Raw genomic sequence first — 26,092 nt, 5'->3', positions numbered from 1 at the left:
ATTCTTTACCCACTACACCATATTGCCTCTAACGGTAATTGTTGATATAACAACAACAATGACAATAATATCTGATGTTTATGTAGCACATTAAAGATTATAAAACACTTTACATCTCCCTGGAGAACGGACTGTTGCAGCAACAGGGAGTTGGGGTCAGATGCTCTCCAAACTGGACTCAAAGGCAGAAACTCTTTTTCTTTCTTTCTTTCCTTCTTCCTTCCTTCCTTCCTTCCTTCCTTCCTTCCTTCCTTCCTTCCTTCCTTCCTTCCTTCCTTCCTTCCTTCCTTCCTTCCTTCCTTCCTTCCTTTCTTTCTTTCTTTCTTCTGCATGCCTTGAGCAGTCTTCTTCTTTCTCTTCCTCCCCCTGCTGAATTCCTCCCCATTTTAAAAAATCTAACTCAAATGCCATCTCCTTTAAGAGACCTTCCTAAATATCCCTATTGGTCTCCCTGGGACTGCTCATAGTATTTTGTTTATACTTCTCTGTGTAATGCTGTGTATGGTGGCTATCTGGGTATATGTGTTATATCCTCCCCACTTCCAATTGCTGGTGAACTGCCTCAAAGAAAGGTCTCTGTCTTATTCACCTTATTCTTCCCACAGCCTAAAAAGAGAGTAATCCAAAAGAGATTTTGACAAGGAAGAACATTGGACCAAATCTAATAAAATTCTATTTAAGATGACATTTAGTAGGGATAAATGAAAAGTTTAAGCTTGGGTTCAAAAAATCAACTTTGCAAGATGGGGGAGACATGATTAGGGTTTCTCTGAAGAATTAGTATTTCTTTGAAGAAAAAGAAAGATGACAAGATTTTAATGGACCCCATATTCAATGAGTCACCAGTATGATGTGATCGCCAAAAAACAGGCTAATGTGATCTTAGGTGATAATAATAACAGTAGCAGCATTTACATGTGCACTTTGTTTTGTAGAGCCCCATACAAATATTAACTTATTTTATCTTCACAACAAGAAGAACTTTGGGAAGTAGGGACTATTATTATGTCTCCATTTTAAAGGAGGAAGGGGAATAAGTATTTATTAAGTACTAACTATGTTCTAGGCACTGTATTAAGTACCTTTTTTCACATTTATTTATTTTATTTTTAATTTATGGAATAAAACAGGCTTTTCCATAACATAATATACTAAAAGAGATGATGGCACATGAAACTGTAAACTATTTATGTACAATTCACTATTCCTCTTAAATATATAATAAAGTTATCATGTAAATTTCTCTTTTTCTTTCTAACCCCCACCCTGGCCCTAGAGATGGCTATCATTAGAAACAAATAGGCACATATATATAGTCTATATATAGAATAAATTTACATATATATGCCTATATATTTTACATATATGTAAATTTATTCTATACATACTTCTATTTATCGGTTCTTTCCCTGGATGCAGATAGTGTCTTTCTTCATATGTCCTTTATAATTAATTTGGATATTTATAATAGTAAATATAAATGTCATTTGGTATCATTACTATGAGGTAGGTGCTATTATAATCCCTGTTTTTCTTTACAGTTGAGGAAACTGAGGCACACTGTTGTAAGACTTTAGCCTAGAGTCACACAGCTAGGAAGTATTTGAGGCAGAGTAGGCAGAGAGAGAGAGAGAGAGAGAGAGAGAGAGAGAGAGAGAGAGAGAGAGAAAGAGAGAGAGACAGCTGCACACTTCCCACCACCAGACAGAAAGCTGATAGACTCAAGATGCTGAATGAAGCATACATATTCAGGCACGGCCATTGGGTGGATTTGTTTTTGCTTGACTTTATTTGTCACTAGGGAGTGATGTTTTGGCTTCTTCTGTTTGGGGGGAGTTTTTTGGGTTGGAAGGGAGTGTTGGGAGGGGGAGGGAGGAGTAATAATGATGTTTAAAAAAGAAGAGAAAGAAAAGAGAGTCACTGAAGCACATAAAAAACCCCACAAAAGTGAACAGCAGGAGGTTCAGAGGGGGACATAGACAAGCAGTACATCTTTAAAACCATGTTGCATTTATTATATGCTTTTTCCCCCCAAGGGCAAATGGTTTATAATGGATATTCGTGGTTTCTTTTGCAGTCCTTTTTTTTCTTCTTTGCATATGGTAATACTGGTGTTAATTTGTGTATTTCAAGGTTAAGACAATGGGAAAAAAAATGGGTTTGTTTTTTTTTTTAAAGGAGATACAGCTTCCAGAAGGGAGTAGGATTATTGTGTTCATTTCTGGGCACTCCTCTTTAGGAAGGATGTTGATATGATAGTGTCCAGAGGAGGGATACCAGGATGGGGAAGGGCCTCAAGTTTATACCATATGAAGACCAGTTGAAGGAACTGGAATTAGTTAACCTGGAAGAAGGAAAGAAACAAGCATTTATTAAACACCTACTGTGTGCCAGGCACTCTGCTAAAACTTTACAATTTTTATCTCATTTGATCCTCACAGTAACTCTGTGAGGAAGGTGCTATTATTATCCCAGTTTTACTGTTGAGAAAACTGAGGCAGACAGAGGTTAAATAGCTTGCTCAGGGGCATATAGCTCAGCACTTCTTAAACTGTGGATCATGACCCCATATGGGGTCACAAAAAATTTGGAAACAGCAAAAGGTTTCTGAATGCACAATGACCAAAAATTAATTAAAAGTCAAACAAGTAGTGAATCCAAGGTGTTTCTGGCAGCACTTGCCCATGTTGCATTGCATAACTTCATTACAGCCTTGGTTCTGAACACACAGCATGCGCACTTTGCACTGAGCATGCCCTCACACCATGCAATGCCAATGAATGCTTCAGAAATGCAAAAAGGGGTCCCAAGAGGGAAGAAGTTTAAGAAGTCCTGAGATAGCTGATGTGTATGTGACTTGACTTGAATTCCTGACCTCAGATCCAACTCTGTATCCATTGTGCTAGGGATAAAATAACTGCCTTTAAGAATGTGAAGGTCTGTCCTGTGAAATAGTGACTAGACTTTGTCTATTTGGTCCACGGGAAGGTAACTAAGTATAGATTACAGAATCTAATGTAAGTGTGGTATCAGGAAAAACTTCCCAGTGATGAAAGTGGTTCTCAAGTGGACTGGGCTGCTTCAGGAGGCAAGGAGGTTCTCCTTCCTGGAGGTCTTCAAATAAAGGCTAGCTATGTTGTGGATGAAATGATTTTTCAGGTTTATACTAGACTGAGAGACTACACCTAAAAATGATTCTTCCAGGCCAAGATGTTTGAACATTATCCTACAGATAATAGGGAGACAAGGAAGATTTTTGAGTAGAGACATAACCAAATGTGTACAGGAGGAAGATGAATCAGACAGTTTATAAAGGATGGATTAGGACAGGAAGACCTGTCAGAAGGCTATGCAAATTGTGGTGGTAATGATAATTTGTATGAGGATGGAAGTAGTAGGAATTAAGAGAGGAGGGGGATTCAAAACAGGACTTGACAGTGATTGACTATGAAAAATCATGGAGAAATAAGAGTCTAAGATAATCCTCTCTCTCTTCTCTCTCTCTCTCTCTCTCTCTCTCTCTCTCTCTCTCTCCAACTGGGATTCAGTGACTTGCCCAGGGTCACACAGCTAGTAAGTGCATTTCAAACATGAAAGATGAGTTGAATGACCACGCCACATTAAAGGCAGATGGAGGAAGGAGAACATTAAGATTCATGCTGTATCATTCTTTTATTCTTATTTACAAGTGACTGAGTTTGTCTGTCCTGTGACTACTTAAGTCATGGCTCTTTGTCTCTGAACTCACTTCAGACTTTAACTGGCCTATAATGGGTTCATTTTAGAAATCCAGCTCTCCTGCTGCTCACTGATCTACTCTTGCCTCAAGGAATTTAACTGACCTTGGGGAATGTATGTAAACTCAAGGGAGTTGGTCCTGATATCTTTGCACCACCAAGCTATCCTTCAAGGATGTCTGGTTTGCTGTCTCCCGCCTGGACTCAAATAATTAACGTTTTTTAGTCTCATGAGAGAAGGGGAGGTTGTCCTGCATTGCCTTTTATGTGAACTTGTTATATCTCCCTCGAGGAATGTGAGCTCCCTGAGGGCAGTCACTGTTTCTTTTTTTGTCTCTATATCCCTAACACCTAGCACACCACAGGTACTTAATACATACTTACTGATTGTTCCCTGTGCCTGAGCTCTATAACCAGTCATGTTGCCTTCAATTTCATGATGTCATCTCTTCTGTTCTGTTCTTTGTTCTGTATTGCCCTCCGCCCAATCCCTATATGAAGAGAACTGTCCTTTTGCTTGGAGTTGTTGGCATAAATGGAGGCAATCCATTGACCCCTTTATTGACAGGCAGCATGCCCCTGCTAATAAATGTTATCTTGCACAGAGATTTGCCTCAGTTTACTTTTTTGTTAAATTCCAATCACAACAGGAACAAGTCATAGAATTATCTATCTAGATCTGGAAAAGGATATATTATGGAGTGTGCTGATCATTACATTTTTCAGGCTGAGCATCTACATCTCAGAAATCGACAAGTACTACACATCAGGGCTGGATTTATGACTTTGTTGATTTTTTTAGACCTAAGAAAGTGGTGGAAAAAATGTTAATGCATATTAAACTTTAAAGTGTGAGGTAGGTATATATGTGGGGGTTTTTTTCCTGGAAATTTAAACAATACAGAAGCCATCCAGTCCAAATCATCCACTTTGCAGAGCTGAAAACTCAAGCTCAGAGGGGCTGAACAACTGTCCCAAGGCACCCACATAGGAAGGAGCAGAACCAGAGGAAACTGAGGCAAACAAGATGAAGTGATTTGTCCAGGGTCACCCAGATAGTAAGCGTCTAAGGCTGGATTTGAACTCAGGTCTTCCTCAATCAAGGCCTGGTGCTCTATCCACTGTGGCTCCACCTAACAGCCTTCTAAGAAATAACGAGGAAGTAGAAATAATAGGGTTTGGCAACACATTGGATAAATGGAGTAAGAGATGACACTTTAGTTGTGAATCAGGATGAGTGGAAGGATGATGAAGGCGGTACAGTAAATTGAGCAACGGCCCTGGAGTCAGGAGGACTTGAGTTCAAATCCCACCTCAGACAATTGACACTTACTAGCTGTGTGACCTTGGCAAGTCACCTAACCCCAATTGCCTTGCCTTCCCAAATTAGGGAATTCAGAAGAAGTGAAATGTGGAGAATAAATAAGCAAGACTTTGGAGTACATGAAATGGAGTGGGATGGGTGAGGAGAGAATTGCAACCAGAGAATTGCAGTGATTTTGAATTTACAGAACTCATCCATTTCTGCTTACTTAGGTCCTCTGAATGATCCTTGATTTAATCTCTATGATACTATCTAAATCTGCTTCTCTTCATAATCCAATTTCACATTTATCTGAATAAGTGGGCAAAGAGCCTCAAATGCCTCGGGCTTGGGCAGAGTGCCGGAGCTGCAGTAAGTTTGAGATATTTGAGCTAGACCAGCTCACTCATTCTATAAAGATACAGAAGGTTTAGCCAAGAGGATTGGCCAAGGTTGCACAATGACTTAATGACTGACTCTGGATGAGTCTAGAATCAGGGCCTCCTAACTTCTGGCCCAATGTATTTAAGTAAAAGTTGGGGGGATCATTTGGCAGGGACAGCGCAAAGGCGTTCATGCATCAGGAATGCATGCATTAGGCCAGCAAGCTACCCTTGAGGACCACATTCATGTCCTGCCAGCTAAGAATGGTTTTGACCTTTTTTAATACAGTAAAACTACATTTTAAAATATAAAAATCATTCTTAGCTCTGGAGGCTGTGGATCAACCCAACCCCATGGGCCATAGTTTGCTGACCCCTACACTAGATGATCATGAAATCATGATTTCGATTAGATTTAGAACTGGAATAAAATTCAGAGGCCTAACCCCATTGTTCAGACAGTTAGACTAAGTGGTACAAAAAATTACTGCGTGGGCCTTGCAGTGAGAGAGACAGGATTTCAAATCTGGCCTCAGATGCTTGGTAACTGGGTGACTCTGGACAAGTCCCTTATGGGGATGATAATGGCATCTGCCATTGTTGTAAGAGCTGAATGAGAGAGTACTTGTAAAATGCTTTTCAACCCTTAAAGAATTATAGAAATTCTAGTTATTATCATTCTACAGATGTGGAAACAGAAGCCCAAGGAGAGTAAGTGATTTGTCCATTAGGTAATGAGCTCTTTGACAGCAAAGAACTGATTTTCTTTGTATCCCCAGCCCTTAGCACAGTGCCTGGTACCCAGTAGTCGCTTAATAAATGCTTATTGACTTGGCTTGTTGACTTCCCCAAAATTGCACTGGTTTGTTGTTACTACTGTTTAGTCTTTCAATCATGTTTGATGTAAGAAATAATTTTTGCTATTATTCATGATGCAATGAATGATATGGTCCATGGGGTTTTCTTGGCAAAGATATTGGAGTGGTTTTCCATTTCTTTCTCCAGTGAGTTAAGGCAAATAGGTAAAGTGACTTGCCTGGCACCACAGCTAGTAAGTGTCTGAGGCTGGATTTGAACTCAGCTGATAGAGGAAAGTAGCTAAGTGAATGCACCTGAACTGTGCTTGGCAGATCCTAGCATAACCTCATCCATAAGTCCCCAGGAGTACAATTCCTCAGCTTCCTGAGAAGTCATCAGAGCATGGTGAACTGCAGCAGGAAAAACTGGATTGTTGGCTCTTTGACTATGAAAATCGAACTTGGTTGGCAGAGACTTAGGCATAAGAGACTGTGGGAGCTTAGAGTTGGATCTAGGGTTGGGTGACTGCAACCTAAGCCCAGTCCACAGGCCCGTTCCCTCTCCTAGCCAACTTCCCAGGGGTCCACCTGCATTATTCAGCAGCCTCCGATTCTCCAACCCCTGGGCCAGTGTCTAGACACAGAAGAGCATCCTACTGGAAGAAGCAGACGTGCCCAGGGGTGATGGGGAGTGGGAGGGAGCTATAGGTCCCCATGGCAACCACTTCCCCTTAGCCCCTGAGCTACCAAATAAATAATCAGGGGGTGGGGGAGCCAGCTTAGCTTGGAGATTTCTATGTCTTTAAAGAAGAAGGGGAGGGGGACAGTCCAGGAGAGGGATTACCAGAGGGAGGTCTCTTGGCTAATTTAGGTACTGCTTTGCATTAAGGCTGGGGCAGGGGAAAGCTGACCCTTCTTCTGACCTGTGGTGTGGAGCACAGGTGGCCTCTTCCTGATTGGTGCTGAACACACCAGAGCCCTGGGGCTGAAGGATCCCAATTGTGAGGCTGGAGCAAGCTCAACTGGCACGTTGTGGCAGCAGTGACAATCACAATGCTGACGATAGAATCAGTGACTTGTGTTACTGTCCTTCTCCAGAGCTCTAGACTTTCCCAAGTATTTTTATATTTTCTCATTTGTCAGACTTGATGGGGTGGAGAGAGTGCTGGATTACAAGTTAAGAAACCCGAGTGCAAATCCTGCCTCAGACATTTATTTCCTAGTCATGTGGTCTTAGGCAAGTCACTTGACCTGTGAGCTCCTTTCTTCATATTCCCAGTACTTAGCACAGTGCTGGCACATAGTGGGAACTTAACAAATGTTTAGTTATTGATCTCTCTTGACTTGACCTCTCTGCCTCAATTACCTTATCTGTAAAATGGGAATAATAATGATAGTGCCCACCTCTGAGAGTTGTTGTGAGCATCAAATATATGTGAAGTGCTTTGCAAATCTTCAAGCTTTCTATACATGCTAGCTATGTGTGAGAAAGGGAGGTAAGGCAGGGATTGTTAACCCTTTTGTAGACACTGAAACTCAGACAGGTGAAGCAACTTGCTTCACCTCACTGCAATTTTTGGAGCCAAGACTAACAGTAAGATCTCTTGACTTCTAGTCCAAGGTTCTTTCTGTTGACACCCAGTGTCACCCCTCCAGCTCTGTCCTGGGGGGCAGGGGAGGTCTTCTTGCTTGCTAACTCGCCTGATTAACTTATGGAGCCTTCATATGTCCATCTGTCAAACAGGGATAGTGATTCTCATTATTGGCTCTGGGTTTTCTGCTCTAACTTCCTCCTTCCCTTCTTTCCTCCATCCTACTCCACAAAGAAATCAGTAGACTTTGAGGTGGAACAAACAGGACTTCCCCTCCACCACTACCCCAACCAGTGCTAAGGGTCAGGTGTGCTGCAGCTTCAAGAGGGACCCCCAAATAGTGAGGGTTCAGAGTTTCCAGCTTGGCTGTCCTACCTGACTCTGAGACCTGGGAAAGTCAGAGATCAAGGGAGATGAGGACATCATACCAGAGCTAAAAGTGGGCAGAAAGGAGGAGGAGAGGGATCCTGTCCAGAGGGCCATCGGCAGACTATGGTCATGTGTACCAGGCTGCATCTCTGCCATGAAGATACATCCCTATCCAGGTGGAACATTTGTGCCTGAAAAGACTAATGGGGGTTGGAAATTTGGTTGGGGGGCTAAGAGCTATAGGCCTGCTCTGAATCTGATAAAAGAGCTGGGAGAGGGGTGGGCCACACAAGATGACAGGAATAGGTGAGCTTCTTTTCCACTCTCTTCCCTCAGATACTGGCTGTATGAAATTAAACATTTAGACTAGATCATCTCGAAGGGCTACCCCTAGCTCTGATAGTCTGTGTTCTAGGGTCTTCTTAATAAATGTTTGTTGCTTTATTTCCATCACCTTCCGGCTCTGACACTCTATGGGATGTGATAAGCAGGGCTATGGCTTAGCCAAATTGTGAAATAGCTTCAGTCCCCAGCTTTCACTTTCTTCCTTTAGATGGTTCCATTATATAGAAACATGTTCTAACACAGCTGTCCCATAGTGCAGTGGAATGGAAACTATCAGCCTCCTGTCTCTGGGGATGTTCAGGCAGAGGCTAGAAGACTGAGTTTCAGGTGAGCTACTGGAGAAGGAATCCTACACAGGAGAGGTTAGGCTTGGCAGGTCTCTAAAGGTCTTTCCAACTGTGGGCTCCATTTATAAGACTCAGCTTGTCATTCCGACCTCTAAAACCAATTTGGACTGTGCAGAGAACTTACAATAGGCCTCAGGAGGCCTCACCTGAGAGAACCTAGAGCTCCCCTCCACCCCAACCACCCACCCACGACTTTCCATGCCTTTGCAGAGAGGTGGACTGGTGCTGTGTCATGAGGTTGCCAGCACTAGGCTTTGCACTGCCCTGGCCCTCTAGGGCTTACTGTTTTATTATCTATGTATCTGCTTGACAATAACTTCCTTCCTTCCTTCCTTCCTTCCTTCCTTCCTTCCTTCCTTCCTTCCTTCCTTCCTTCTTTCCTTCCTTCCTTCTTCTTCCTTCTCCTCCTTCCCTCCTTCTCTCTGTCTGTCTGTCTGTCTGTCTGGCTCTCTGTCTCTGTCTCTGTCTGGCTCTCTGGCTCTCTCTCTCTGTCTCTCTGTCTCTCTCTTTCTCTGTCTCTGTCTCTCTCTCTGTCTCTTTTCCTCCCTCCCTCCCCAGTGGGGTGTTTTAGGCTGAGAAATCTTCAGGAATTCGGGACCTTGTATCTAACTCTTCTAGAGCTCCTACCCCACAACCACTTCACTACTGCCTCAGTCTTCACCCTGCCAGACTGCTTCCGTCCCAGGACCCCCTTTTTTTCCTTTCCCTATCCTGACTGATAAAGAGTCAGTCTCAAACCAAGAAGGGGGGTTGAGCGTATTCCCTCAGAAATTACACCTCCCTTCCTTCAAAATAATGTTCAAGTGCCTTGTCCTACAGGAGGCCTATCCTGACTTCCTTCCCCAGTTACTGCCCCACCCCCAAATTACTTTGTATGTACTGTATATTGACTTATTAGTATATATGTACATATATATATATGTATTTCCCTACCCCCACCCCAGAGATTAAAAGTTCCTTGAAGGTAAGGATTGTTTTTTCTTTTTTCTGTTTTTTGGTGGCCTTTCTATCCCCATTGCTTAGTACAGTACTTGGCACATGATGAAAACTTAATAACACAGATGGATGGATGGATGGATTGGGCCTCACATTGTAGGAAGCATATTAACCAACTGGGGCACATCCAGGGGAAGGGCCACTAGGCCAGAGAAGGTACCATGTTACCAGAGAATTAGTCAAAGGAATGGGAGGATATTTAGAAGACTCAGCTAGGACATCCCAGGAGGCAATAAGATGCCGTAACTAGGAGTCCAGGGGTCAAAGCGTTTTTTACTTCTAGCTCATTGGACCTCAGTTTCCTTCTCTATTAAACTGAGGCTTGACTAGATCACTTCTAAAGTCCCTTCCAACTCTGGATCCAGGATAGGGGATGGATATTTGAAAAGCTGTCGTGCAAAAGAGAGATTTGGGGATTCTTCTGGTCCCTGGTGGATAGAACGGTGAGTGGTGTCTGGGAATCATTCTCCCTAATGGGAAAGCTTTCTCCCAAGCAGAGCTGACCAGGATGGGGTGGACTCTTTTGGGAGGGGCATGGGCCCTCACATCCTGCAGCTCTTCAGGCAGACGCTGCTGGAGGACCACTGTTGTAAAGTGGATTCTGCTTCTGGTAGGGCTTGGACTCTACGTCCCTTTCCAGGTCTGAGATTCTTGGGATCCATGATTTAGACCTCTACCCCATCCTACTCTGAGGCAAATCAGAGCAAGAGAAGGCGGAAGGGGAAGCCTGGCGCAGTAGAAAGAATGCTGGATCTGGAGTCAAAGAACGTGGGTTCAAATCTAGCCACTTGCTACCTGTATGACCTTGGTTGTCCTTTCTCCTCTCAGAACCTTGGTTTCTCCCTCTGTAAAGTGAAGGGGCTGGCTTAGATAGCTACCACAGCCTTTTCTCACTCTAAATCTAAGATCCATAATTCTAAGGGCAGAATTGGGAGAGCAAAAAAGAATCAGGGTGAGGGTGGTGGAGGTGGATTGAGACCCACTCCACCCAAACCCCTGAACTCTGGCCCTTCTGCCCACATGGCCTCTTTCTTCAGATCAAGAAGTAGAGGCAGTGGATTGGTCTGATGGCAGGAGCAGGCTCTATTCCTGCCTCCCAGGAGCTAATTCTTGGCTTCTCTGTGGCTTCCTCAACACCAGAGTGATTTTTCCACATTGGTGCCAAGGCCAGCAATAGTGGATGGTGCCCAAACATACTTTATCCCCAGTCTCTGATAGGCATGAGTGAATAATAGATGGAACGATGTAGCATGGAAGTGAGAGAGAAATCAATCAACAAACATTGGTTAAGCACTCTGCTTAACTGCTGGGCAGCTAAGTGGCACCACAGTGCATAGAGCGCTGAGCCTGGAGTCAAGAAGACTCATCTTCCTGAGTTCAAATCCAGTCTCAGGCATTTACTAGCTGTGTGCGCCTGGGCAAGCTACTTTTAACCCTGTTTGCCTCAGTTTCCTCTTCTGTAAAATGAGCTGGAGAAGGAAAAGGTAAACTGCTCTAGTATCTTTGCCAAGAAAACCCCAAATGGGGTTAAGAAGAATCCAACACAACTCAACCATAACAATAATATTATATATATCAGTCCCTGTGTTAAGTGCTAAAGATCCAAAGAAAGGCAAAACAGAAAAACGGTTCTGGCCCTCAGTTCTAATTGGGGAGAAAACATGTAGATAAATAGGTACAGAAAAGATACATTCAGAGGAGGTAGAAGTCACCTGAGACGGGAAGGTTCAAGTGGCTAAGGGGACTGGCTTCTTGCAGAAGGTGGTGGTTGAGCAGTCTTAAAAGAAGCAAGAGGCAGAAATGAGGAGAGGGAACAGTCCAGGCACAGGGGACGGTGGATGCCAAAGTTTGGAGATGCGAGATGTTGTGTCCTGTGTAAGGACAATCAAGCAGGAAAACCCTGCTATCAGTGAACCATAGAGTGTGTAGAGGGGAGGAAATGTGAGAAGATTGGAAAGGCAAGAAAGGGCCAAGTTGTGAAAAGTCTTAAATGCGAAGTTGAGACTTTCAGATTTGATCCTGGGGATAGTAGGGAGTCACTGGAGTTTATTGAGTGGGGAGTATGGGGGAGGGAATTGTGTGTACTACCTACACTTCAGTAAAATCGCTTTGTCTGCTGTGTGAAGGATAGATGGGAGTGGGGAGACAATTAAGGCACAGAGACTGATCAGAAAACTTACTATAGTAGTCCAGGCAAGAAGTGATGAGGAGTGAACTCAGGGTGTGGGATGTGTGAGGGGAGAGAAAAGCCTATTTACAAGAAATCTTATGAGGGAAAAAAGAAGATGTGGTCATTGATTGGATATGTGGTCTGAGATTGAGGAATCATTGAAGACCCAGAGGTTGTCAATGTAGGAGACTGGGAGGATAGTGGTAACCCTCTATAGTACTGGGAAAGTTGGGAAAATGGAAATGTTTGAATGGAGTGGGGAGTCAGGGGGAAGATGATGAGTTTGGTTTTGGACACAAGTTTGAGATGTCTCTGGGACATCTACTTTGGAATATCCACTGGGTAAGTGGAGATGTGGGATTGCATCACCTATGAGAGACTCATCCTAGATGTGCAGGTCTGGGAATCATCTGCATAAAGGTGATAAGGAAATCCACAGGAGCTATTTAGATCACCAAGGGAGATAGTGTAGTGATAAAAGCAGGCTCAGGAGAAATCCTTATGGGATATGAACAGTTAGAGGGCACAAGAAGGATGAAAAATCAGCAAAGGAAACTGAGAGCAGGTAGCTAATAGGGAAACTGAGAGAGAGCAGAGCAGGAAAACCCACAGAGGAGAGTGTATGAAGGGATATAGGGATCTGCAGCCCTGGAGGTGAGGACAAAGAACAGAAAAAATGGAGTGTGCTAGAAATAACTAAGAGCCACTTTTTAGTAACCTGGAAAGCTCATGTAATATGACAGGGTAGCTCAATGGGTACCAGATTCTGGAGGGCCTTCAATGCCAAACTGAGACACTTGCATTTATTTTCTCCTAGGGGCCTTAGAAAGGATTGCTGGATCCTCAGCCTTTTCTCTTTTTTCCTACCCTCAGGTGGCAGCCCTGGAGCGACAGGTCTTTGACTTCCTGGGCTACCAGTGGGCTCCCATCCTGGCCAACTTTCTGCACATCATGGCTGTCATCCTGGGTATCTTCGGGACTGTGCAGTACCGATCCAGATATCTCATCATGGTAGGAGTCAAGAATATCTAGTTTCATATCTCACCTCAAACACTTAGTATCTGTGTGACCCTGGGTGAGTCACTTAACCTTTTGGTAAAATGAAAGGGTTGCCCTTGATCACCTCTAAGGTCCTTTTCAGTTCTAAGTCTCTGTCCCTATGATCCTGTTTCTATATATTAAATACCTGACCTGGAATTCTCCAGATCCTCAGCCTAGTTACAGAAGACCCATGTCCTTTTATGGGCTCTATCCTCTCCACCATCACCCCCAGCAGAAAGTAAGCTCCCTGAGGGCAGAGAATGTTTATTTATTTATTTATTTTGCCTTTGTTTCCTTAATAACTCGCATAGTGCCTTATACTGGGCATGTGCTTAATGGATACTTGTTGGTTTGAATTGGGCTGATTACCCCACCTGCAGCCCCCAACTGGTGATGATGGTCACTGAGAAGTGAGCCCTTTCCTTCTGCCACTGTCTGTACCTGCCGGCCCTCTCAGGTGCCTTCAGATCCCCGTGAAGAGGGGATAAGGGAGGAGGAGCCTCTTGGTACCAAAACCCAGGAAAGGGTAGGGTGTCTCTCAGTGTAACAGAACAAAGAGGGGACAGGGCTGGGATGAACAAGCTTCTGCCTTTTGTCCCCATCAGCCCATCAGACACTACATGCATGCACGTGAGCGCATGCACATGAGCGCACGTACCTGCACACACACACATTTACACATATTCACACATACACAATTATATTTGCACATTCACACATACATGTATCCACATATATTTACACTTATTCACACATACATGCATGCACACATCTATTCATACACACATACATTCACAGGCATGCTAGGAAAGCTTAGCTAGATTGGACTACAACAGCCCCAAACCAGGGTACCCCAGCCCTGGAACTGAAAGGTTAGCAGGTTCCCGCCACCCCATTGGTGCCTGATGGGAAATACATTTCGGGGTTACTGGCCTTGCAAAGTCAAATGTATAAAATGGTGTTCCTCTAGAGCTCTCTGGTCCAGTGGTGTACCCCCCAGACCTAATACAATGTAAGCTTCTTCTTCTGTAAAACATTAAGCCCTCTAAGGGCAGGTCCTGGATCTTTTTTTTCTTTCTGTTTTTGTATCCCCAGCTTCTAATATAGTGCCTGGCCCACAGTAAGTATGTTACTAGTGCTTGAATAAATGAATCAACCCCAGAATAGAATAACCCACTTCGTCCCTCCCCCCCCACCTCAATCTCCCTCCCTGTTGCCTTGTCCCCTTCTCTACAGGCAGCTGAGGCCTGGGCCTTTCTGGCAGAATGCCATTTTCCAAAGGGATTCGTAGGATCTCAGGCTCTGCAGTCTTTTCCAGGAATTCTCCAGCTCAGACCTCAGTGCCCCAGAACTCATCCCTCCAAGCACTGTCTCTTCACCTGTCATTTGTGTTATTAGTGGGTGACTTTAGTTGCAGGGGTGAGGGTAGGGTCAGGCCAGGAGTGTTTATAGGCTGAGCCAGTCAGGGTTAGGAGCTGAACTGAGAGACCGGGGTAGTGGGAACTTGAAGGATTCACTGGTTTATGCAGAAGAAATCTGTGGAAACTGGGTTGGCGTTTACAGTCAAGCCTGTTCATTTGGGATTCTCCTTGTCCCTGACAGATAGGCACCAATTGATTGCAAATGTCTTTTAGACCCTCTGTTCCCTTGTCATGGGCTCTGAGGATGCTTCGAGCTATCAGGTTCTCCTCCTCACGTAGATCCCACTACTAACCACAGCTGCCCAACTGCCTGCTTGTCTGTTCTCTCCCCAGTATGCAGGCTGGCTTGTTCTCTGGGTCGGCTGGAATGCATTCATCATCTGCTTCTACCTGGAAGTTGGGCATTTGTCTCAGGTAAGTCCTTCAGCCTGGTCTTCTCTTGCCCATCCCTATGCCAGACAGCTTCTGATCCAAACTATGGCAGTGTTCCAAGTCGGAAAGAGGGAAGGGAAGGTAATATACATGTATATAGCACCTACTGTGTGCACAGCACTATGCTAAGCACCTTACAAAGATATCTGATCCTCACAGCCCATTGAGGGGGAGGTGTTGTAATTATCCCCATGAGTCTGAGAGCTCCCAACTTTGTTATTGGAGCATTTCCTATTAGTGCCCACCCCTCAAACTTGTCCCAGAACTGAGGAGCCCAAATATCCCCTAGTGCTGTGCTGTGCCCAAGAGACGACACCCTAGCATTGGACAGGGTCTGTGAGCTTGAATCAGTCACCGAGAAGGAAGGGAGATAATCAAGCATTAATGGCGGCTTACAAGGTTAGGGAGGGGTCTCCTCTGCTGTCCCCTGAGCCAGCCTTCCCACAGTCCCCCTTCCACTCCCCACCATGCCTGCATGGCCACACAGTAGCACCAAGAATTATCCCTGTTACCCTAAGCAAGGTAAGGAAAGAATATGTGTGGCCCACCATTGCCCCCTGCTGGCCACTTATAAGATTATGACAATCCAAAGCCCTGAACTCCTTCCCACCCGGAAGGACAGACTGACAAACACCCACACACCTTTTCCTCTTCCAATCCCTGCCTTCTCTCTCCCTCAACTTCTGTCGCCCCACCACCACCACCTGAGAAATTCAAGAAGAGCCTCTCCCTGCCTCTACCTCCTTTCTTCCAGGAGTGTGTAATGCTGAGTTAGGGTGGGGAAAGTAGAAAGTAGAAGGATGTCCACCAGAATCCTGAGGCGATACATGTGCGCCTGTCCCAGCCCATGCCGGCTTAGTCCTATGGAACATACTAACCATTTCCTATCTCACCTTATCTTATTTACTCTCTCTAAGGCTCAGTTGTCTCATGGAAAAAATAATACTTCAGCTGCCTCTCCTACACAGTTGTTGTAAATGAGAGTGATCAATCAACAAGGGATGAATGAGTGAGGGGGTGAGTGAGTGAACAAATGAATGAGTGAATGAAAAGCCTTTATAAAGCACTTACGAAGTGTCAAGTACATAGTACCAGAACTAGCTTCTGGAAATACACAGACAAAAATGAAACAGTCTCTACCCTCAGGAACCTTCCATTCTACAAAGGGAATAAAACATGCATATAGAGATGCATAGATGCAAGAGAGATACAGAATAAATACACAATAATTGACAGGGGGAATATGGGTGCGATAACAAAGGGAGAAATCAGAAAGAAGGAACTTGAACTTAGCATCCAAGGGGCAGGGATTTCAAAAGGCAAAAGGGAGGTAGAGTATCCTAGATATAAAGGACAGCCCTCTGCAAAGCCAGAGAGGTGGGGTATCGAATGTAGCTTCAGTGAAATATGAAACAGTTGTCTATGGTCAATCAATAAGAATTTATTAAGTACTTACTATAAGCCAGGCACTACGCTAAACCAAGCCTGGTGAGGGGTGGGGGGTGGGGGCACAAGAAAGGCCAAAACAGTCCAAGATGCTTACGCCTCAACTAGGGAGACAACATCTAAATAGGTACTTGCAACAGATATGGAATAGATAAAAGGCTACCTTAGAGAGAGAGAGAGGAGAGTGGGGAGACAAGTAAAGGATGGTGAGAAAGGAGAGAGAGAGGAGGGAGAGAGAAAGAGAAAAGAGACAGAGAGAGAAAGAGAGACAGAGAGAGAGGAGGGACAGACAGACAGGGAAAAGCCTCTTACAGAAGATGGCATTTTAGCCAAGTTTTGAAAGGAACCAGGGATTCTAAAAAGGTGGGGGGGAGCAAAATGGGACAGAGGAATGAATGAAAGAATGAATGAATGAATGAAGTGCTTAAATTGCCAAACACTGTGCTAAATGTTTGGGATACAAATAAGGAAGGTAAAGCCATCCTCTGCCCTTAGGGAACTTGTATCCTAATGGAGGAGTAACACATAAAGCCAAGGAAGGACCTTTTGGCTACAGAAAGTTATAAGGAGAGTCAGAGATAATGTATGTAAATGTATGTAACTTTAAAGTACTAATCAGACAGTTCTCATTTCGTATAAGTGGACCATTCTGTAGAACCCTATGTAATAAAAATTTGCCTATGGACATGGGGGAATGGTGGGAGGGAGGAGGAAGGGAGGGGACTGTGGAGGGAGGGGGCCACCACGTGGTTCAAGGATCCTTGAGGGTAGGGAATGAACCTTCAGTACCCAGCCTGGACAGAGGACCAACGCACCAAGACCTGACATGGGGGTGGGCAGGGGGAAGGGGGCAAAGATCTCCTCTCTCAGTGTCTGAGGTCTCAAGACAAGCCCCCAGGCCTGCAGTGACTTCAGCAGCATTCTCTCTGCACCTTCATTCTTCTACTTTCAATTGGAGAAGGATTTTTTAGGGTTTTTTGGGTTTTTTTGGTGGGGGTGGGAGGCCACAGAGCTCAGAGCTGAGGGGCAGGAATGGAGAGACAGAGCACAGTACTGATTCCTTTTCCTGATGTGGGAAATGAGAAGTTTAGGTTCCCCCCTAGCCCACTGTTCCTAGGTGTTGGAGGTAAGGAAACCCAACAGATTTCCTTTGCCCTTGTCCAGGGATAGTTTTAGGCCCCTTCTCCTCCTCAGGACCATCTTGACCTAAATGGAGTGGGTATAGGAGGGTACATATATATATATTGTACTTCCTGAATACTGATCCCTTTAGGACAGAGACTTCATCATGACCTTCAACACATCCCTGCATCGATCTTGGTGGATGGAGAATGGCCCTGGTTGCCTCGTGACTCCGGTACTGAACTCCCGCCTGGCCCTGGAGGACCACCACGTCATCACTGTCACTGGCTGCCTGCTTGACTACCCCTACATTGAGGTGCTCAGCAGCGCCCTTCAGATCTTCCTGGCAGTGAGTTACCCTGCAGCCCCCACAAGCCTTCCCCTGAGCTCCTCTCCCCTCCCTAGGGGTGGACTGCTGTGGTCTAAAAGCTACAATATTCTGCCTCCTGCCTCAACCTACTGGGACAAGACAGGTCCCAGAATAGAATCATTCTGTTCCTCTGCTCCTGCAAAGGGGCAGCTAGCTAAACCAACTCTTAGGGCTCTCCCCTCCAGGTAGGCAGCCTGGTACAAGCAAACACTCAGCAAGAATTATTAAGCACCACCATGTACAAGGAAGTGTGCAAGATGATGGTGATACAAAGACATAAATGAAATAATTCCTTCTCTCAAGGGCCTTACTAAGGTTCGGAGGAAACAAGATGTGCATATAGAAATACATGCAGAATTAGTACAAAATTAATATAAGGTGAAGTTAAAGGGTGAAGGAACCAGCAGTTGGAGGGAGGTGTGGAATCAGGAAGGCATAAAGGCGACACTGCTTTAGCTGTGCCTTGAGGAAAGAGAGATTCTATGAGGCAAGCTTAAAGAAGGGAGTGTGTTCCAAGCATGAGAAATGGCCAGTACCTGGACAAGAAAACTCACAGTGAAGAGCTGTATGTGAGAAGTAGGGAGAAGTCTAGCATGGGCTAGCTCATAATGTACAAGAAAACAAGTATTGTAGAATGAGTCTGGAAAAGTTAGGAAGGATTTTGAAAGCCAGAAGAATTTATTTGTTTTCCTAGAGGAAACAAGGTACCACTGGAGTTTGTTCAATAGGGGAGTAATATGGTCAGATCTGCACTTATGGAAAACCACTGGGACAGCTGAATAAAGGATGGAGAGAAGTGAAGCAGGGAGACCATGGAAGAGGCTATTATGATAACTTCAGAGGAAAGTGATGAGGACTGCTGTGTGAGTAAAGAAGAGGACAGATGTGAGAAGGGCTTCAGAGCTAGAAAGAACAAAATTTGGCAGCTGAATGAATTTGTGGGGTACGGGAGAGTGAGGAGTACGAGATCATGCCAAGGTTATCCCCTTTAATGGAAGGCTAAAACAATGGTAGTGCCTTTGACAGAAATACGGGAAATTTGGAAGAAGGTGGGCTTTGAGGGAAACAAGTTCTGAACATGTTGAGTTTGAGATATTTCTGGGATATCAAGTTTGGGATGATAGCTAGCTAGCTAGACAGATGATAGATAAATAGATTGATAGGTAGATAGATAGATAGATAGATAGATAGATAGATAGATAGATAGATAGATAGAAGATAGATAGAAGGTAGATTCCCCACCCATTGAAGGCAAAATCATGACATCAGTTCTGCATGAGAAATCATGCAAAACATATTTCCATATTAGCCATGTTGCAAAAAAAGCGGAGCAAGAAAATAAAATGAAAAAAGTATGTTTCAGTCTGCACTCAGTTGATCAGTTCTCTCTGTGGAGGCAGATCGTATATTTCATCATGAGTTCTTCAGAATTGTCTTGGATCATTGTATAGTTCAGAGTGAGCCAATAAATAAATTCAATGAAAATCATTTTTATTTTAATCTCAAGAGACCTTTAGTCTCAGTACTGAGCCTGACTTTCTCTGTGACCTTGGACAAGAAGATGCTTCATTGTTTCTGGCCCTCAGTGTCCTCATCAATCAAATGGGGATAATAATCCTTTCCCTACCTCTGTCATGGAGGTTTGATGAGGATCCAATGAGAGAGAATGAGGGGGAAAGCACCTTTTTCAAGAAGGCTATGATCAGCAAGAAAGTTGAGCCAGCCACAGAGCAAGAGCTTCTTAGCAGCTTCAGTGCCATACTGGTATCCACAAAATGTTCAGAGACCTAGAGGAAGGACTGTTTAGCATATTAGGTTGACTTGGAGTCAAGAGGATATCAATTCAGGTACTACTTCTAATGTTTTATAATGTGTGACCATAAGCAACTTCTGTGAGCCTTGGTTTAATGACCTCATCTCTAAGATGGGTATAGTAATACATGAAGTAAGATGGGCAGTTGGCATAACAAATACAGGGCCCACTTTGGAACCATGAAGACCTGGGTTCACATCCTGTCTCTGACAGTGACAAAGGATAAATCTGACCATGTACAGCTTACTCCCCTCCCAGTCCTTCCATTACCCCCATCCTATTCAAAACTATAATTTATAGAAAAGCTGCGGCTGAATCACTGGAGGGTTGATTTAGAGCTTAGGAAGGAACTTTTGAGGTCATTAAGCCCTCTTCCCTTATTTTATAGATGAGGAAAATCAGACTCCAGGAGGTTAAGCCACTTGCTCAACTCACCATCAGCATCCCTGTAGGGAGATGCCACACCTAATGTGGCCTACACTGGTGAAATCCCACATGTGAAACAGCTAGAATGAGCAAAGTACATGGGATCATTTCGAGCTGAAAGGGACCTAAAAGCCATGTAGACCAGCTCTTTCCTTTTACAAAGCAATCAAGACAGAGAGATTCATTGACTTGACTAGGGTTGACGCAGCTAGCTCTATCAGAGAGGGTATATGACCCTGAGTTTTCCTAACTCCAAGGCCAAGACTCTGTCCACTCTCCCATGCTTTCTTTCATGTTTAGTATCTACTTCCCAGGGTTGTAGGGAAGGGAATGAGGGCATCTAGGTGGTGCAGTCAGTAGCACATGGGCTTGGGATCAGGAAGACTTGGAATCCAGCCTCAGATACTTACTAGCTGCTTGACCCTGGGCAAGCCACTTCACCCTTTTTGCCTCAGTTTCCTCAATTGTAAAAAGAGTTGGAGAAGGAAATGGTAAACCATACCAGTATCTTTGTCAAGAAACCCCAAAATGGGGTCACAAAGAGACAGACACTACTAAATAACAACAGAGCAGGGAAAAAGCGTATAGACCTACTATGTGCCAAGCACTGTGCTCAGCACTTTACAAATATTATCTCTTTTGATCCTGACAACAATTCTTCAAGGTAGATGCTATTATTGTTCCCATTTTACAATTGAGGAAACTGAGGCAGATGGAGGTTAAATGACTTGCCCAGGATCACACAGCTAATAAGTGTCTAAGGCTGGATTTGAACTCACATTTTCCTGACTCCAGCTCCAGTACTCTATCCACTGTGCCACCTGTAGTGAGGCTTAACTAAGAGAATGTATGCATATAAGGTGCTTTGCCAACCCTTGCTGATTTTTTGGCAGAAACTGTGATTTTGCTGGTAGGACCACACCTGCAATGCTGAATCGCAGTTCCTGTAACAGAGTCAGAGCAAACTCAAGGCACCATATAAATCCTCCACTTATATTATTATGATCATCCTCTGTGCAAGATCTCTGGGAGAACATGGATGAGTCCTGAAGGAGGGAGGTGCAAGGTGCTTCGTTCATCAGCCTTGGAGAGAATACCCAGATTAATGAGCTTACAGATGGAGCCACCTCCAACGGATGTCTTATCCCGGCCCAGAAGAAATCCTAGGTTCTCTAAGACTCAGCCAGTAGAGTATTAATTCTGGCAGGTGATGTCCCAGCCAGACAGGCTCTGAGGATAGACATACAGTAATGGACTTTGTGTCTAAGCTCCAGCTCAGCTGAGTCTTAAGAATCAAGAAGTTGGCTGCAGGGTGATGAATTTGTTGGCACTAATTGGAGTTCTGGCCTCTACCAAGTTAAAGGGGTGAAGGAGGGGGGAAGAATCCCTTTAAAAAAAAGGTGACTTCACCACTCTGCCCAAGGGAAGGCTGGGTTTGGGGGGAGAGGGTTTTCCACCCCTTGCTCCACTGACTACCCATCTCCCTCTTCCTCTAGCTATTTGGTTTTGTGTATGCCTGCTACGTCAGCAAAGTGTTCCTGGAGGAAGAGGACAGCTGTAAGTCCCCCCAGCCCTAGATTCCTGGACATGGGGGTGTCCGGGTGGCCTGCTGGTGCCCCACTGGGCTCCTACAGACCTGGGCAAAGGAAGCAATGGAAGCCACTAGCAACCCTGGATTTCTGCCCAGCTGTGGCCGACAGCCATCTGGCACAGGCAGACCCTCGTCCCCCAAAGGAAACAAGTCTTCTGGGGCTGAGGAACCCCAAACCCCACCTCGCAGCCCCAGCTCCCAGGCCCCAGGGCCCCGTTGGAAACAAACCTCTCCATCCCCGCTATCCCCAGGGCCACTCCTTGCCTCTCATATGCTGGTCTAGTTTCCTCTTGCCTTGCCCCCCCCTTCCCCGCCCACTGTCATCACTGTAGCTTTTGCCCCTCTTAGGCCAACCCAGTCCCCTCCTGGCCATAGCCTGGTCTCTCCTGAGCCACCCTTGTCCCTTCTCTCCACAGTTGACTTCATTGGAGGCTTTGATTCCTACGGTTACCAGGCCCCTCAGAAGACTTCACACTTACAGCTGCAGCCTCTATACACGTGAGTAGCCAAGGTGGTAAAGGCAATAGGGCAGGGGCAGGGCACTGGTGGGAGACATGATAGGCACAGAGCTGGGCCTGGCAGCGTGCTCCATGGAGGGAGTGGAGGATGTGGGACCAGAGGACCTGAGTTTGAACCCTTCTCTGCTACTTAGTACCTGTGTGACCTTGGGCTGGTGACTTTTCTCCAAGCCTCAGTTTCCTCATTTGTAAAATAAGTGGAACCGTAATTACAGGAAAAATAATAAAATAAAGGGGTTGGACTGAATTCTTAACCTAGTTCTTAACCTAGGTGAGCCAGGTAACTGGGTAGATAGAGTGCTAGACCTGGAGAAAGGAAGATCAGAATTCAAATTCAAACACTTACTAAGCGGTGTACCTAAGGCAAGTGTTTCAACCTGTCTGCCTCACTTTCTTCGTCTGTGAAATGGGGAAAATGATAACAACCCCCTTAGCTCCTCCGATTTTTATGGGGATAAAATGAAATAATATTTGCAAAATGTTTTGCAAATCAAGTGCTATAACCTAGTTGTTGTTTTTTAACTTTAAATATTACTGGTTTCCTTTGTTACTCTATTTTATGCTCTTAAAAACTGCCAAAGCCGCTGGTCCGCCGCCGCCTAAGGCTGAGAAGCCGAGCACTCGAGGGCTTGTAAAGTCCATCCGTTGGGGCTCTCAGTGCCAGGAGCAGGGTTTGGGGGCCACAAGCGGCACCAGCCAGGGTCGGGGCTTGGCCAGTGCAGGCAGCGCCAGGGCCCGGCTGGGAGAGGGCAGGGCTGGGCGTGGAGGTTGGGGCGGGTCCGGACGGCCAGGGCAGTCCCCTGGCGGGGTCCCTGCCTGCTTCCTTGGCAGTGATCGCTCCCGGTTCCCCCCCCCACCCAGGTCGGGGTAGCCCCCGCCCCGGCCTTCCCCGGCGCTGGACACCGGACCCCGCCCTCTGGACGTGACTGTGCAGCCGCCGCCGCGGAGCCGCCTTCGCCTGCTCGCCGGCCCGCCCGCTGCGCATCCAGCCCAGACGAGCTCCCCTCTGGGCCAGGGCCCAGCGCCCACGCTGCGGGGCGGCCACCCACGGAGCCACGGACAGGAGCTCCCCCTGCCGGCCCGCGGAAACACAGCCCCGACTCGGACCTGCGGGCGGAGGAAGGGGACTGGCCCCCGGAGCAGCTGGCCCGGCCCCTGGCTTAGCCCTGGGAACTTGGGGGGAGGGAGGGAAGGGACTCGTGGGATTTGTATGTTTGTTTTTTTAAACTTAGCCCTGGTACTGAGCCTGTCCCTCCCCTCTGATCCTACCCGTCCTCTTTCCCTTACTGGCAATTGCACCCCTCTCACTGGGGAGCCCCTCCCCTCCACAGTGGAGCCCCTGTCCTTTCTGTTGTGGGGGACCCACCTTCCAGGAGGGCAGATTGTCAATGGGACCCCAGAGTCAAACAATAACGTGCCCCAGCCCTAGCACTATCACCCCCCTTTCTTCCCCTCCTCCACACGGACCCCACGATCCAGGTCAGACATCAAGCCGACATGCACTGCTTCCACCCTCCCTCCCACACAGCCCCGGATCTCTTAGCTTTGTATCTCCCCTCACCACCACTCAGGTACAGTCACTACCTTCCCTATTAGCCTCCCCCACCTCACCTCCACACTCATCCTCTGCCCATACTGCCTGGGCCATCTACCAATAGAGCAATAGAGCAGTTCTTGGTGTTGGGGAGAAGTTGCCAGAGGCCAGTGACTGGAGGAAGAACAGTTTACTTTCCTGTAGGGAACTCTTACCCACCCCTTCCAGAAAGGAAAGAAAAGTCTGAGACCAGTTCCTTCCTTTCTTGGGTCTTCTTGACCTGGGCCAGCCATAGTGATTCCTCGCATGCCTGGCCTACCTCCTCCTTCCTCGTTTTTCATTGTACCTTTCTTTTGGCCCCATCTCCAGCCCCCCACACTTCTTGACCCAGACACCCCCCCCCAACACACACACACACACACACACACACACACACACACACACACACACACACACACACACACTCCTTCCTGGGTGACCCACCTTTTCTGTAGGCCTATCAAACCCCCTTGGAACTCAGGAACCCAAGGCATTGGGGAGTTTGGAGGCCACTCAAATCTGACATACTTTTCCCTTTCGTGAGATGTAAAGAAGGAGGGGGGACCAGGATTTTTGGAAGGGCAAAGTACCCACTGCTTCTCTGGAGAAACCTGTGTCTCTTTTGACTGGGGAACATAGTGGTGGGAGACATCTTGTTGCCTCCTTCCCTTAGGGGCTAGACACAGTGAGATGAATTAGCCTCACTTGGTAGGAGCAATTCTACCAGGACTAAGTTCCAGATGGAATGCTTTGGACACCTGACTTGGTCCTTGGTGTTCCCTTTTCTCAAGTGTAAACAGGTGCCATTCCTATTTCCTGGTGCTGGTCTGTCAGGCACAATGAAAGGATTGGGCAGATTAGCTCTTGGGAGAGGAGGCGTAGACACTTGGGCCTCTTTGCCTTGTAGGATACAGGAATCCCAAGAGGAAGAGGAACTAAGTCTCATCTTGGCCTTTGATGATGCCACCCTCTCAGATGACCTTTAACAGCCACTATCCCCTCTAGGGGCACAGCGTCCCAAAAGCTGGACTCTCTATGCCAGGACCTAGCAATAGCCCTTCCCTTTTCCTGCCTGGGCTCTAGCTCCCTTTAGTAACTTCTCTGAAGCTTCCTTCCTAGGACTGGAACCCTTGAGACTCATAGCCTCTGCCTCTAGCCCTCTGACCAGCCTGGGGAACGAAGAAGGGGGAAGCTCTCCTTTCAGGTTAGCTCCCTCCTGGGCCTGGGCTAGCATTCCCTCTTACCTCCCTCACATCACTTCCACCCCCTGGGCCAAATGCTTCCAGACATACCCCCTCAACCACCCTCCCTTGCCCAGGCTGACTCCCCCACACATCCTTAGCTTTCTGTTCTATTGTCCCTCTTGGGCCAGAGCCTTCCTCTGCATCCCCCCACCATCCTCAAGCTAATTTTCTCCTCACCCTCTTTCCACCCCACTCTCTTGTTTTTACTCAACAGGTTTAGCCACTGGTGCTTTGAAGCCTTTTGGTTTTTTAAGACAGTCTTTGTAAAGTGAATTGCTTTCTTTTCTAATTTGGGCCAGAAGGATGCTATATTCCCCCAGCCGCCTGCCTTCCCCCCAAAGGTGCTCCCCTGGTTTCTGTGCAGATGGGTTGATTAAAAATGGTGTTTTCTCTTTCTTTTCCTCCCATATCCTGATTGACCAGGGACAGAACCCTTCACATCCCATCCCAGGGCCAGAAAGACAGGATGGGAGGAGTGGATCAAACACAAGAGGGATCAGAGAAGACCTAACAGGAGAGATTCCTAGAGACTGGAAACAAGAGGCCTTAATGGCCAAGAGGATGGCAGGGAGGGGGCGAGTTGGACTGCAGAAGTGGGCAGTCCCATTCTCTCCAAGAAACCAAGTCCACAAGTTGGGTCATGAGCAACAAACATTCATTGAATGGGGGCAGACCCTGAGAGGCAGCACAGTGGATAGAGTGCCAGGCCTGGAGTGAGGAAAACTTGAGTTCAAATCTGACTTCAGACACTAGCTATGTGACTCTGGGCAAGTCACTTCACCCTGTTTGCCTCGTATGTTTCCTCATATGTAAAATGAGCTGGAGAAGGAAATGTCAGACCACTCCAGTATGTCTGCCAAGAAAACCCCCAATGGGGTCACAGAGAATCAGACATGACTGGAACTACCAAACACCTGAGTGCAGCCCTGAACTGCTATCTAGAGATGATGGCAAAATCCAGAAACCCAGAACCAAAAAGATTAAAATGAACAAGGCTAATGGACAAGCTAGCAGTTGGGGAAGAGCCAAGACTAGTCAGGAACCAGGAGCCATCTA

At 46.1% G+C, this 26,092-nt stretch overlaps 1 protein-coding gene across 2 annotated transcripts in view; it reads left to right on the top strand.

Annotated features, from left to right (window-relative positions):
* NKAIN1 (sodium/potassium transporting ATPase interacting 1) overlaps positions 1-25,432 on the top strand; it is a 114,952-nt gene extending 89,520 nt beyond the window's left edge. Inside the window, exons 2-7 of one of the 2 annotated variants that reach the window (XM_072609660.1) lie at positions 12,913-13,050; positions 14,835-14,915; positions 17,653-17,817; positions 21,607-21,667; positions 22,118-22,199; positions 23,081-25,432. In XM_072609660.1, coding sequence (XP_072465761.1) covers positions 12,913-13,050; positions 14,835-14,915; positions 17,653-17,817; positions 21,607-21,667; positions 22,118-22,199; positions 23,081-23,090 — 537 coding nt within the window. In that variant the 3' untranslated portion in view covers positions 23,091-25,432. Of the gene's footprint in view, positions 1-12,912; positions 13,051-14,834; positions 14,916-17,652; positions 17,851-21,606; positions 21,668-22,117; positions 22,200-23,080 lie in introns of both variants that reach the window. The other variant, XM_072609659.1, reaches the window with a different exon arrangement.
* The last annotated feature ends 660 nt before the right edge of the window (positions 25,433-26,092 follow it).

The sequence above is a fragment of the Notamacropus eugenii genome, chromosome 5, assembly GCF_028372415.1.
Source record: "Notamacropus eugenii isolate mMacEug1 chromosome 5, mMacEug1.pri_v2, whole genome shotgun sequence".
Taxonomy (NCBI): Eukaryota; Metazoa; Chordata; class Mammalia; order Diprotodontia; family Macropodidae; genus Notamacropus; species Notamacropus eugenii.
The sequence above is the reverse complement of the archived record's forward strand: the minus strand, read 5'-3'. Positions and strand labels throughout refer to the sequence as shown.